The 12,455-nt window shown below is 37.6% G+C and overlaps 1 protein-coding gene across 2 annotated transcripts in view; it reads right to left on the bottom strand.

The window, feature by feature from the left end:
- Nucleotides 1–5,471: 5,471 nt before the first annotated feature.
- nr3c2 (nuclear receptor subfamily 3, group C, member 2) overlaps nucleotides 5,472–12,455 on the bottom strand; it is a 218,334-nt gene continuing 211,350 nt past the window's right edge. For both annotated transcript variants that reach the window (XM_034188377.1, XM_034188378.1), the window contains 2 exons: nucleotides 10,310–10,467; nucleotides 5,472–9,028 (listed from right to left, as the gene is read on the bottom strand). In XM_034188377.1, the coding sequence (XP_034044268.1) occupies nucleotides 8,873–9,028; nucleotides 10,310–10,467 (314 nt within the window). In that variant the 3' untranslated portion in view covers nucleotides 5,472–8,872. The remainder of the gene's footprint in view (nucleotides 9,029–10,309; nucleotides 10,468–12,455) is intronic.

Raw genomic sequence — 12,455 nt, 5'->3', positions numbered from 1 at the left:
CAACTGGAACTTTACATTGGGTATACAATTTAATACAGTCACATCTCTTCAGAACAGGAAAGTTATGCTGTGCTAACAGCTGGCTGCTTCTTCAGGTCATCTTTTATACTATATGTGGTGCTGCCCACAGTGGTGAACAATAGATGAGGAAAGGGAGCGCCAATGTGCTGCAGCATAGTAGTAAATCTTTTTCATGAAATATGTATTTGAAGGTAAGCAGTACTAGTTTTGGGTTATTCTAAATTATCATGGGAAATGAATGTCTCTTGTAAACAAAGAATTGTATTGATTGCATTGCATGACACCCATTCCATAATAATAAAAAAATGTTGCTTATTTATCTAGATATGTATTGTATCATTTTATGAGGGACAGATGTACACCTCTAATACAACCCCTGGCAAAAATTATGGAATCACCGGCCTCGGAGGATGTTCTTTCAGTTGTTTAATTTTGTAGAAAAAAAAACAGATCACAGACATGACACAAAACTAAAGTCATTTCAAATGGCAACTTTCTGGCTTTAAGAAACACTATAAGAAATCAAAAAAAAAATTGTGGCAGTCAGTAACGGTTACTTTTTAGACTGAGCAGAGGGAAAAAAATATGGACTCACTCAGTTCTGAGGAATAAATTATGGAATCACCCTGTAAATTTTCATCCCCAAAACTAACACCTGCATCAAATCAGATCTGCTCATTAGTCTGCATCTAAAAAGGAGTGGTCACACCTTGGAGAGCTGTTGCACCAAGTGGACTGACATGAATCATGGCTCGAACACGAGAGATGTCAATTGAAACAAAGGAGAGGATTATCAAACTCTTAAAAGAGGGTAAATCATCACGCAATATTGCAAAAGATGTTGGTTGTTCACAGTCAGCTGTGTCTAAACTCTGGACCAAATACAAACAACATGGGAAGGTTGTTAAAGGCAAACATACTGGTAGACCAAGGAAGACATCAAAGCATCAAGACAGAAAACTTAAAGCAATATGTCTCAAAAATCGAAAATGCACAACAAAGCAAATGAGGAACGAATAGGAGGAAACTGGAGTCAACATCTGTGACCGAACTGTAAGAAACCGCCTAAAGGAAATGGGATTTACATATAGAAAAGCTAAATGAAAGCCATCATTAACACCTAAACAGAAAAAAAAGGTTACAATGGGCTAAGGAAAAGCAATCGTGGACTGTGGATGACTGGATGAAAGTCATTCAGTGATGAATCTCGAATTTGCATTGGGCAAGGTGATGATGCTGGAACTTTTGTTTGGTGCCGTTCCAATGAGATTTATAAAGATGACTGCCTGAAGAGAACATGTAAATTTCCACAGTCATTGATGATATGGGGCTGCATGTCAGGTAAAGTCACTGGGGAGATGGCTGTCATTACATCATCAATAAATGCACAAGTTTACGTTGATATTTTGGAGACACTTCTTATCCCATCAATTGAAGGGATGTTTGGGGATGATGAAATCATTTTTCAAGATGATAATGCATCTTGCCATAGAGCAAAAACTGTGAAAACATTCCTTACAAAAAGACACATAGGGTCAATGTCATGGCCTGCAAATAGTCCGGATCTTAATCCAATTGAAAATCTTTGGTGGAAGTTGAAGAAAATGGTCCATGACAAGGCTCCAACCTGCAAAGCTGATCTAGCAACAGCAATCAGAGAAAGTTGGAGCCAGATTGATGAAGAGTACTGTTTGTCACTCATTAAGTCCATGCCTCAGAGACTGCAAGCTGTTATAAAAGCCAGAGGTGGTGCAACAAAATACTAGTGATGTGTTGGAGCGTTCTTTTGTTTTTCATGATTCCATAATTTTTTTCCTCATAATTGAGTGATTCCATATTTTTTTCCCTCTGCTTGGTCGAAAAAAGTAACCGTTACTGACTGCCACAATTTTTTTTCCTGATTTCTTATAGTGTTTCTTAAAGCCAGAAAGTTGCCATTTGAAATGACTTTAGTTTTGTGTCATGTCTGTGATCTGCTTTTTTTCTACAAAATTAAACAACTGAATGAACATCCTCCGAGGCCGGTGATTCCATCATTTTTGCCAGGGGTTGTAGATGTCCAAACTTATATCTACGTACATTTTGTTGCCATATCAATTTATTGCTCAGGATTTTTTTTGTATTGACAATAGTATACGTTGAAAGTGCTTTTCTAGTATATGGAATCAATGTGTTTCTTTCAACATTATCGTATGAATAAAAAAAAACATACAGAAATTGTTGCAGATCATCTGTATCAGTTTCAAATTGAATTTCATTTGCAGTGGAGATATCTGCATTTGTGCATGCTTTACGTGCCAGGTTGGGGTGGCACACACATTTAACAGGGCTCACAATCGGTAGGTAGATACAGCTCAATGTAAAACCCAAACAGCCATTTTTATTTGCAATCTCTGTCTTGAACGTGTGCCAGTTTGTCCTCTGACGCCCATGATGCAGTGTCCTTCATCTCCGGGATAAAGACCGACAGTGACTCAGCTTTAGTCAAAGTCAAACGGCTACCTCCCTCGTAGATCAGCAGCAGCTATGAGATAATGACAAGTGTCACAATTTCTATGTCAGTCACGCATGTCTGGAGGTTAATACGTTGTAACGTCTTTATCTGGTGAAGAAGTATAATCCCAATGTGTTATTGCGGAAGAAAACTGAGTGGAAATTTTGAGAAAAGTGAATTTCAACCATAGGAGAGGGGTGAAATCCACAGCTCAGAAAGTGGGCCACAGAAACTGCCATGTGCGCGGGCGCAGCCGTGAAATCAGCCTGATCCAATAGATTCTGTTTATCTGGCAAGACTACAAGTGAAAGCAATTGGAATTCTGGAGGAGATGTGGAGAGGGCTGTGGATTCTGAGAGTGGGGCGGGTTGGGGGTGAGAAGAGCAACAAAGTAATTCTGCCTGTGCTACAGTCTGGCACAGTAGGCATGTTTTCACATCAGTGTTTAACAGCTGGCTTAATGTGCACTTTTTGTTTTAAACCTTTGCATTCTTGTGCTTCGTGATCATGCACTTTTGTCCATTTCTATTGTCAGCCGTCAACTTTGTTCTCTCGCTGCCATACCTGCTGCGGCTCCATGTTGTCTTTTTCCACGCAAACTGTGTTTTTTGGCTCATTATCCTCCCCCAGCACCCCCAAATGCAGCTGTTTCCAATCCATCCAGATCAAACAACCCATTTTTAGGACATCTTTTCCAAGCTTCTGTTCCATGCTGCAATTTGTCCGAATTTCTCACACAGACACACAGACAAAAGACAAACTACTTCAAATTAACAGTTTTATTAGAATCTTGCAATAGTTTTGCAAACACAAGTATGACAGTGTCTGCCTGGAGATACAGTAGTAACTGTTTGAAAGAAGTTTTTATTCATTTATGTTAAAGGATGTCTACTGTATTTTTGCTGGATAGTTGCTCAGAAATATTGTACAAAGCATCTGAGTAAAAAGTTTTTTTTGGATTGGAAAAGAAGCTTTCTGTCTATATATATATTAAGAAGAAGTGTACGGCCATGGCTGTGAAGATATGGCTTCGTCTCTCTTTACACCCGACTGAACAGAAAATGGCAATGATGTGACTCCACATACAGCGACACGTTAGTGTGTGGCAAAAATCAGCTGAACTCATTCAGTGTCATTCAGTCCTAAAAACTTATCTACTTGATCTTTTCTACATTAACTATGTAATATTTTTACATTATTTCGACTCAGCTTACAGTACTGTGCAAAGGTTTTATGAAAAGCTACTAACTGTCCAGTTTGTAAATATATGGGATGTGTTATCACTATTTGAAATTTTACCCACATTGTAAATAAAATGGTAAAATCAAAGGATAAAAAATAAATTTACGGTTTTCAGGTTAAAATGATATTTATAGCTCAAAGGTTTGGGTGATTATTGTAGATTGTACAAATAATTTTTTGGACATCGCATATTGGTTATACCAAAGCACAAGTCTCCAACTACTGCAATAGTTCTACAAAGCTATGACTTATTAGATTATAACAGGCTTAAATTTCTATCATTCACTAAGTTGTGCATATCTCAGATGTTGTGCACAACTGTGGTATAACTCACATGTGACTACGAAGTCATGCTTTTGAAGGCATTATTTAAAAAGTGATGAGAATTGTAAATAATTAGGATTCTTGGGAACATACCAAAACAGATTGAAGATCTGGTTCATGTTTTTTTTTTTTTTATTACAGAATGTGACGGAATGTGGCTAAGAAATTTACAGAAATTGTCTCGAGCATTATTACAATAAAGATACAGTGCCCCCTAAAGGGACATGAAGAAAAAAAAAAGATACTTTTGAGAGATGACGCCATAGTTTTGTGAGTCTCTGTGTCCATTTGGAGGCTTTGTATAAAGATGACCACAGAAGGATTTTTTTTTTTTTTGAAAAGTTTTCATGCACCACAATTTATTTATTTATATATTTTGAAGGTGTTTCAGACAGTTATAATATTAAATTTTGTGCCAGTACTTTGCCATTTCAAATAATGTATAAAGATAAAAAAAAAAATAAGCATTTCATTTGGTATTTATGTACAATTATTTATAAATAAGTGTCACCACTTCTTTTTAATCCATTTTTTTTCTAGTGGTTTCCTACATATTTCAGTTAAATTAGATTACATTTAATCAAGTATCTAAAATAATTTTTTGATTGAGTGATCATCAGTGATTGCTGTCATATACCAAACAGTATACTTTTTGTTGTGTTTACGCTGTTCTGTATTTATTTGTTCATTTGTTTATTTGCTGTTATTATGTGAAACACTTTTATTGTTAAAATTATTATTATTATTAACCTGAAAACAAGGCTTCATATTTCACATTTAAATTTCTGCTGCTGCACTGATAAAGGGAGACACATATAAAAAAACTGAGTCAAAGTTGTATGGTGTCCAAAACATTTACACAGTACTGCATTTTGTGATTGTGTGATTTGTTATTGCAACAACTTTGTGTGATTTGTTATTGCATCAACTTCATAAGAACTTCTGTTTGTTGTCCTCAGTGTGTTTCTTTGAATATTTGTGTTTTCAAATTGAAAAGTCCAAAAGTTGTTTTTGGATGTCCAAGTTTAATAGTCTGTGGCTTATTGATTTTATTGAGGGTGTCACCAACAAAACCACAATATGTTAGGGAATTGTTTCAACAGCAACAACTCAAGGGTCTGTCACTTCATACATTGAAATAAGAAATACTTAGATTATTTGTTTGTTTGAGCCACGTGAACAATGATTAAAAAATTCTATGAGCTAATAAATGTCTTCGCTCTAACATTCAGGTAGTAAGTTCCATAAGTCTTTCATAATGTATGATACATTCATTTCTCGTTTTGGCCGTTTCTGGTACCAACCTTATGTTAAATTATTCTGTTCCATTACACGCCACATAACAAATGGGAACCACATTTTCCATAATTTCAAAAACGAAAAAAGATGGTTAAAATAGAAATGTTTATACTGTACTCAACATAAAGACTCACATTATTTACAATATACACTGTAAAATTGTAAATCAAGTGATTAAAAAAGGCACATTTCCCCTTTTTTAAATACGATGTAAACATCTCATCAAAAAGCATGCATTAACATTTCATTTTACAAAAAGGATATTTTTTAGACAAAGTACTTAAATATCGTTTTCCAGCAAAATATAATTCTCTCAAAAATACTTTCCCATTCATCCTATGAACCTTTACACAGGTATTTTCTTTTTAAAAAAAAAAAGGAGGGGGGGCAAAACAAAAGAAAAAAAAAAAACAGTGTAAAGGTTAGCTTTAACTTCCGTTACAACTTGAACTCAATAATACACAATGAAGACTGAGTGCAAAATGAGGCCTTTCTGGTCCATCTACATGCACCGCCGTTATGCGCTTGTGACGCCATGCCAGTGAGGCGAACACGTTGGTGACATCCTGGGCGCTTATGAAAATGGGCGAATTCTGCGCGCTGCGGTAATGCCTCATTTCACATCATCTCCCCTGTGCAAATCTAAATGTGGAAATAGGAAATGGCTAATCCTGTCACGTAAAAATATAATCTCCATGCTGACTGAGCAGATCAGCGGAGCACATGCTTGCCAGAGAAACAGACACGCTTGCACAATGAACACAAATACACACTCATAGGGCAAAAAAAAAAGTCACACTTTTCTTTTATCAGTAGCATCATCATAGTGCTTCACAACTACCCAGAAAGCAGTGCGGCACGGGATGAGTGAATGGTCTGGATGGTTCGGCCTTAACATACCTAAAATAGTGTTTGGCCCAACAAGAAGAGAAATTAATAAAAAGGTGATCATGCTAATGTCAGTTCTTAATGGAGCATTCCTAAACACATACCCCTCAACATGTCCTGTACAACAGCTGGAGAGATTCTGTTTGTTGTTTTTTCCTGTACACATTTGCCTGCTTTTGATACAATAGCCGTTTGCTGTAAGCAATGCAGAGTAATGTTCCGCTTTTCGTTATATCAACTCTACAGACTAACATGGACTAAATGCGTCAATGGAGCATAGTACATAGGCCACCTACGTCACTGTACATGTTACGCCTGGCTTTGTAGAAACGAAGCACCTTAATGTAGAATGACTGGCTGGTCAAATGTAGACCTTTGCAACACACTTTTTTTTTTTTTTTTGAAAATAATTTTTAATAAATAAAAATGTCATTTCTGGGACGAGTAAAGTGTCAGTTGACAAAGGGCTGGTTTTGTGTATTTGTGGGTAAAAACACACAGCTGCTCTGGAGTTAGCATACATGACAGCGATGAGTTTGGATGCACGTCAGACCCGTTACATCGTCCCCAAATCCTTTTAACTTCAATGCACCATGTCCTGCGGTAAAAGATAAACACTCATTCGCATTGTTTAAATTCTACAGCACAATGTCGAAAATAGTGATTCTATGGCATGGGATCTTCACATGAACTCCACTCGAGAGACATTTTGTCTCAAAACAGCTTTAGCTTTAGACTTTTGCATATTTGTTTTGATTATGACTACACATTCTAATTTTTAAATGAAATTAGCGATGCAAAATGAAGGTGTAATGCTGATCGAGACTCAGAGGTGTTGTATTGGTCTGCTGTGGTGACTCGAAGTGAAAAAGGGAGAAGCCGAAAGAGCTTACTGTTCAGTTTGTGGTGACACTTATAGCCCTTGGAACATGCTCAAATAGACCTTTGAGAATTTCCGCACCTCCTCAAAGTGTCTTTTGTATGGAAACCTGTTTTTGTCATAGAACAACAAAAAGGACAGTTTTGGAATGTTCTGCTTGGGGAGGGGGGGATTCAAACTCAAAAGTTTAAATGAGATTTTAAAAATATCCAAATGATGACTGATTAAAAAGTCAATTTTGAAATATCTCATAACTATGACTTAGAAAGATAAAATTAGAAAGCCAAATCTCTGTAATCTTAATAGTTTTGTGTTTTAATCATATTTTTGGGGATTTTTCTACATATTTTTGTTAGGGGTGTGCATTTCGTCCTTATAAAAGGATGTCTATAGATACACGGGCTAGGAAATGATTCAAGAACAATGCTTTTTATTTATCGTTGTGGCAATTTGAGTCAATATAAGATGCCATCTAATATAATTCTTTCTTTAATGTAGACTTTCATTTTCTATATAAATTCGAATTAGCCAAATGTGGCATTGCTTACCTTCAAATACCAATTTCACTGAAAACCAGAGATCTTCCTTCAGGTTTTTCTACTGTGCTTCAGAAGGCAGATGCTGCCTGTGCTCGCCTTTTGTTCACCACTGGAGGCAGCACCACATTCAGTAGCAGAAAGAGCAGCAAAGAACAAGAAACCCACAAGAAGGCGGCAGCTGTAGTTAGTATAGGATGAATAGTATAGAATTTCTTTCCTATTCAGAACTGTTATGCCTGTATTAATGAGTTGTGAATGAAACATTTATGTTATTCTGCCTACCACTATAGGAAGTGTTTTTATTTTTACCTCACAAAGTTAATGTTGCTATGACCAGTCTCGCAAGAGCCTCATGCCAACCTATGAGCCTTTAAGACACGGCAGTAGCAGCAAAACAAGATTTTCTCAGCTGATTCATAGCATAAAAATCCAGACATGAATTGGTTTTCAGTACATTTATATCAATTCATGGGTCGATGTTTTAATGTAGACTTATCTATTACTTTAAAACAGATTTCCAATTGTATGGGTTAATTAAACCCCTAAATTTAATACATGTATATCATTCTGTAATTAACTTTTGTTTCAATGGCACAAACAAGCTTCCATACATTTGCCCTGTTTTCTTACAGTATGATGCTACACCACAAAGCAAAATCTAACAACTGGCTTTTTAAAAATTACTATTTATGAGAGACTGAATAAGCCACATTTGACATTTGCATGTTTTTCTAGATTTATAAAGTAATCTGATTTTAGTGCATGCGGAGTGCATCTGTGCGTGTTACGTGAGGTCGTGGACAGCGTGTCTTTGTGAGAATCTGTGTAGTCAAAGCATCTAGCGCATCCTAAGAAATGTATGGCTTTATCTCCATAGAAAATACTGTTAACGTCTTTGGGGACGGGGTGGAATTCGGGATACTTTGCCACATTTGTCACAAGTCTTTCTCGGCGTGTCACACTCTGCTCTGCTGACAGCTCTGACCCACTCGAGGTGACTGCATCCCCGTACTGTTGTACTGGCTTCTACCTCACTCTTTGTCCCATCCAACTCTGGGATGCTGGGTTACCGGGGCGACTGGTACAGACCACGGGTCAGGCTCTTCTTGCAGATTTTCTTGTCCTTTTTTCGCCTTCTTCGCATCTTCTAGTTCTTAAAGCTTCTTCAGTCTCGACTTCAGCGAGTCACTTCTTGTGGAAGTAGATTGTGTGAATGAGGCCTGACTCCACCTTTGGTATCTGGTCACTGATGATCTCCACCAACATGTCAGGGAACTCCACCTTCAAGGCCTGGGACTCGCGAAAGGTGTAGAAACAGAAGTCCAACAAGCTTCCCACCAGCTGGAAATATGACAAATATACTATGACTTTCTTTGCAAATATTTTTTTCCCATGCATATCATTTTATTAGCAGAACTCTTTAAGACATGAATGAAATACACAGTGATGCATTCATGTGAGTGCACCTGTCTTATATTGGGGTTCTGACCCAATTTTTCGATGTTCTAGAAGGCTGTTGAAGGTCAGAGTAACGCTGCCATTTTTGCTCTATGTAAGCCTGATCCCGTCAGATCTCAGAAGATACGCAGTGTGAGGTCTGGTTAGTACGTGGATGGGTGACCTTTGTTTTTGAAATCACTCATGTTTAAGCATCTTTGGAAGACTTAGAAGACTTATGATGCTATTAAAGGCTATGGCCATACGTAATTTTTCCCTGATCCAAGGTCACATGGAACATTATGAATAATCTCATTTTCTTCTTCTTTTTTCAAATCATTCAGGCTTGAAAATCTATTTACTAAACAATGGCATGAAGAAATCTCAAGTTCATATTGCTCTCTTTAAGCCTATATTTTACTTGGTTGAAAGTTACCAGACAGCCGTATGAATTCTGTTGAATATCGTGCTTTGTTCGAACCACTTATGTTTGAGTAGGAATGATGAGGTCTTCATCTTGCATTTGGCTATGTACAAAACACATTATCATACAGCTATTAACTGGATCTGACAATCATTTCATAATTTTATAAAATACTAACACAAATATGAAGCAGAGTTCTTTTACTTTGTGGATTGTGGAATAAATATGATTTATTTGGTGCGCTGCACCTTTTTAAAAAAAAAAAAAAAAATGTTGCATAATCATTTCCACTCAGTCATGAAGAGCTGTTGAATTGTGGTAATTTCTCTCTGCTGACACACTTTTTGGGGGGGATTTTGCTGTCTATATATCACATACTGCTTAACTGATGCATTTGTTGTGGTGACCACTACATACTGATCCAGTAAACTAGCCTGGCACTGATTCCCTTCTGTTCCATTCGCTATTACAGGCTGGTCACTACTGCTTCCAAAATAACCTTATCTCTCAGGGAAAGATTGGGCAGCAGTAATCCTTATTCCAAGCCACAGTACTATTAAACCGCTAAGTATATGAACTCATTATCCAAATCCACTGTGTTGCTGTTTCACTCACAACCTCTCTAGTGATATTAGAGGCCCGAAGTGCCATTGGACACCACCCTGTGCACAAAAGCATGGCATACCGAAATGCTGCCAAGGGAAGTCTGTGCTGTACTGTAGGCAGTTGGCATACAAGGCCGACGGGACGAGGGTACTTACATCATGCATGGCATCCAGTAGCTTAGTGAGCTGGAAGAAGCGCTGCCAGGTTTGGCCAGAGTTGTTAGTTGCTTTTCCCACTGAACGCCGGAGCTCCTTGATGTAATTAACCCTCATCTCCTCAAACGCCGCCTGGTTCTTTAGACCCTCTTTGGGAACTGAGCAACACACACACACACAAAAACAGGACGTGAGTGGACAACATGGGTGTTTCATAGACCTCATTTCTAATTTCTGTTGACTTGTGTGTCCTTGCTCGGGTTCACCACAGTGGATCTGGTTGGGATCGGCATGTTGACTGCTCTTCCTGACACATCCAGATGAACATGGAGAAAGGGCATGTTGGCCTAACCCTGCACCTTTTTACTGAGTGCTAACCGCTGCACAATCACGCTGCCCACTGCTGTTTTAAAGGACAAAGGACAAATAGTGGCAAATATGGATTTCAGTTTATTTCACCCACACATGCCTGAGGGGGTCTTATTTTTCGGTCATGTGCGAGCCAACGAACATAACTAAGATTCGATCCAATTTGGACCAAACTTTGAATCACTGAGGGTCAGCCAAAGACAATGTGACTTTGTGAGTTTGAGAAAATTTGGTCAAAAGGGCAAGGTCAAAATTTACTGGTTACTTAGTCCATAAACAGCTGGAAAGTCACACAATTGTAATCTTGCCTGTGTACTCCATCACAGTAGAGCTGAACTGACACAAGATGTTCTTGCCTAGAAAATATTTTTATACACAATCCTTCAATTTTCAGAGGCCATACATAATTGGACAAAGCAAACAAGGATTTTTGTTAATACAAATCACTTTTACAGCCAGTTTTCTTTAGATAAGTGAGTGGATGGATACACAAGCAGTGCACAGTCAATGACTGTCTTGGACTTCATTTACATCCATCATTAAGCAATAAATTATGGTACTGTATGGTAAATTTGTCTGGAATAGGCAATTCTCACACACTGAACGTAAAAGACAGACACCAAGATACTTAGGCCCTGGTCCCACTGAATAATAAAGCCATGAGTAATGAGCCACGGATGGATTTGTCAGAAATTTCACTGATTATTCAAATAATAAGCCACGTATATGAACACTGCACAAAGCAGATAACCCGTAGGTTGGAGAGGAAATGGCGTCTCACTAATTTAGAAGATCTTCACTTAGCCTGGAAAAAGTCTGTTGCTCTATAAAAAAGCCCTCCGTAAAGCTAGGACATCTTACTACTCATCACTAATTGAAGAAAATAAGAACAACCCCAGGTTTCTTTTCAGCACTGTAGCCAGGCTGACAAAGAGTCAGAGCTCTATTGAGCCGAGTATTCCTTTAACTTTAATTAGTAATGACTTCATGACTTTCTTTGCTAATAAAATTTTAACTATTAGAGAAAAAATTACTCATAACCATCCCAAAGACATATCGTTATCTTTGGCTGCTTTCAGTGATGCTGGTATTTGGTTAGACTCTTTCTCTCCGATTGTTCTGTCTGAGTTATTTTCATTAGTTACTTCCTCCAAACCATCAACATGTCTATTAGACCCCATTCCTACCAGGCTGCTCAAGGAAGCCCTACCATTAATTAATGCTTCGATCTTAAATATGATCAATCTATCTTTATTAGTTGGCTATGTACCACAGGCTTTTAAGGTGGCAGTAATTAAACTTGACCCAGCTATCTTAGCTAATTATAGGCCAATCTCCAACCTTCCTTTTCTCTCAAAAATTCTTGAAAGGGTAGTTGTAAAACAGCTAACGGATCATCTGCAGAGGAATGGTCTATTTGAAGAGTTTCAGTCAGGTTTTAGAATTCATCATAGTACAGAAATAGCATTAGAGAAGGTTACAAATGATCTTCTTATGGCCTCAGACAGTGGACTCATCTCTGTGCTTGTTCTGTTAGACCTCAGTGCTGCTTTTGATACTGTTGACCATAAAATTTTATTACAGAGATTAGAGCATGCCATAGGTATTAAAGGCACTGTCACTAGATTACAATTTGTTCATGTAAATGGGGAATCTTCTTCACAGACTAAGGTTAATTATGGAGTTCCACAAGGTTCTGTGCTAGGACCAATTTTATTCACTTTATACATGTTTCCCTTAGGCAGTATTATTAGACGGCATTGCTTAAATTTTCATT

The sequence above is a fragment of the Thalassophryne amazonica genome, chromosome 15 (assembly GCF_902500255.1).
Source record: "Thalassophryne amazonica chromosome 15, fThaAma1.1, whole genome shotgun sequence".
Classification (NCBI taxonomy): domain Eukaryota; kingdom Metazoa; phylum Chordata; class Actinopteri; order Batrachoidiformes; family Batrachoididae; genus Thalassophryne; species Thalassophryne amazonica.
Note: the sequence above shows the minus strand (reverse complement) of the source record. Positions and strands in the feature narration are given on the sequence as shown.